The sequence below is a fragment of the Benincasa hispida genome, chromosome 7 (genome assembly GCF_009727055.1).
Source record: "Benincasa hispida cultivar B227 chromosome 7, ASM972705v1, whole genome shotgun sequence".
Taxonomy (NCBI): domain Eukaryota; kingdom Viridiplantae; phylum Streptophyta; class Magnoliopsida; order Cucurbitales; family Cucurbitaceae; genus Benincasa; species Benincasa hispida.
Window position 1 is genome coordinate 45,785,032 of NC_052355.1, and position 2,346 is coordinate 45,787,377.

General features: G+C 36.9%; 1 protein-coding gene across 1 annotated transcript; it reads left to right on the forward strand.

Moving 5' to 3' along the window:
* Positions 1-567: 567 nt before the first annotated feature.
* On the forward strand, positions 568-1,851 carry LOC120081339 (uncharacterized protein At1g27050). The gene is made up of 2 exons (XM_039036096.1): positions 568-1,037; positions 1,359-1,851. The coding sequence occupies exons 1-2, from the start codon at positions 693-695 to the stop codon at positions 1,596-1,598; spliced, it is 585 nt and encodes a 194-aa protein (XP_038892024.1). The 5' UTR covers positions 568-692; the 3' UTR covers positions 1,599-1,851.
* The last annotated feature ends 495 nt before the right edge of the window (positions 1,852-2,346 follow it).

The following is a 2,346-nucleotide window of genomic DNA, read 5'->3' on the forward strand; positions in this document are numbered from 1 at the left end:
AACCTCATAGCCAAAAACTCCCAACAATACATGTGTGTTTAAAAAATAATAAAATAAAATGCAATATATATTTTATTAAAAAATATATGTGTAGAATTATTGAATAAAAAAATTTCCCAAAAAAAGTGTATAATCTCAACATTTAAACACCCAAAACATAGAAATACGAACTCCATAGACATATGAACTCAATTCACCATGTCAGACAACCTCCAAGAGTTGAGATCCTAATCCTAAATTTTATAAGTGTAATAATTTAGTTTCTAAACTTCAATTTATAATAATTTAATCAGCAAAACTTTTAAATCTGTAACAATTCAATATTTACTATGAAAAATCCAAATTTGATCTCTAATCCACAATTTATAGTAGACTATATATATATATTTTGGTTCAATGTAGACTAATAATTATGTATTACAATTCATGATTACAAGTTAAAGATTTAAGAATTAAATTATTACTTTGATGGAATTCCACGGACTAAATGTGTTTTTTTTGTTTTTTTGTTTTGTTTTTTTTTTCATGTAATATGTGGAAATTTTCCAATACAAAGTATAAATTATAAAATGCAAATTATTGATTGGAACGTGTAAGGGGCTAAATTGGCAGAGGCCGGAGGTGGAATTGGAGCGTAAAGCATAATCTTTTTGGCGCCGCCCATTCTCCACCGTCGCTCCACCGGGAAACCAATGGGTCGCAAGAGAGATAAACCCTACCCTTCCTCCCACCTACCTACCTCTGTCGCTAAGAGACGGCGCCCTCCGCCACCGGCACCGTCGCCTACGGAGGACGAGGATATGGACAAACCCTTGTCAAAGCCTGCGCCACCGCTTGCCCTAGTCGTCGTTGACCTACCTTCACACTGTTCGGTGCTTGACTTGAAGTCCCGATTTGAGATCTACGGATCCATCTCCCGCATCCGAATCGACCGTGATTGTGTTGGCTACATCACTTATCGCACTAAAGACTCCGCTGATGCCGCCATGGCCGCGGCCCTTGATCCCTCCTTCGCCTTCACCATTGATTCCAAAAAGGTACCTTCTTCTCTCTGCCCTTCTAACTCTTTGCGAAAAGTGAGAGTATGTGTTGAAGCTTTTACTCTGATAATTTTTGTTGAGTAGAGATATATGTACCAGATTTAGTTTAATTTCTACTGTTTGCTACCTGAATTGACAATATGGAACCATTATTTATTCTGTTTTTTGCTTCTAAACAAAGAAAATGTCAACACCCTTCTGAATTTAGGTCCTGATTTTGCGTGCAAATCTCTATAATTGTCTGGGATTGAGACTGAATTGGATTTGCTGCTGTGATATCTGTCATTCTGAATGATGAAATTGAGGATATTCCCACAGGTTCAGGTACTATGGGCGAATGATCCTCAAGTCCAATGGCGGCAAGGGATTAACGTTGGTGTTAACAAGAATAAAGAATTGTCTTCAAAGCTCTTGCGGGCAGAAGTGCCGCTGAGCAGACATGGAAGAGGCAATAAGCTCGCTTCAACCATTGTCAACCCCAGAAGAAGCAATAGTTCTTCAAGGTCGGATGTGCCTTTCAGGGGAAGGGAAGTTGTTGCTTACGATGATATTCTCTAAGTTTACAGATCAGATTGCTTCATTTGATAATTGCCTGCCCTTTTGTTTTCTCCTTTGCTTTTGGTGTGGTATAGTGTAGAGTATAGATTGAGTTTTTTAGGTGTATAACTGTTTTATGCTAGTTGCCCCTCCCCCTTAATTCTTATTGATTCAAGCTTCTTTATGATCCTAAATCCAAGTTTGTGTTAATGTATATCTATACCATTAATTAAAGGAAACTCAAGCTTCTCACCAAAGCTTAGTTGCTTACTTAGTTACTGTCTTCTTTTACTTGTGCTTTGACTTTCTCTTTCTATATGAGCTTCTTCAAGAGCATATAACGTCCTGTAAGAAGACGATGTCTATGATCAGATTGGGAGAAGTTGTAGGTATGTAGTTGACTAGCATTAAATAACAATTTTAATGGAGTGATCAAGTGCATGGTTCATATGTAGACTGTATAATTTTTATTGAACCATGTTCTTGAACATTCTTGGACTAAGCAGGAACTGTTTCTGGCTTCTTCTTGAAGATTTTGTTATAACCTTTAATGGGGAGCAGCTTTTAGTGCGCTCTCTTGCTTGTTCTTGTTCTTGCTTCGTCCTGTATGTTTTGGTGAGTTCTATTTGTTATAAAATATGTACAAAAAGTATATATACTTCAAACAACTTGTGTTGCAGCCGTTTTATGTTTGGTTTATGGATTTTTTGGATCTGAATTTGGAGTTGAGGAACTTAAACTTGTGTCCTAAATGTTGGTTATGCTAAGA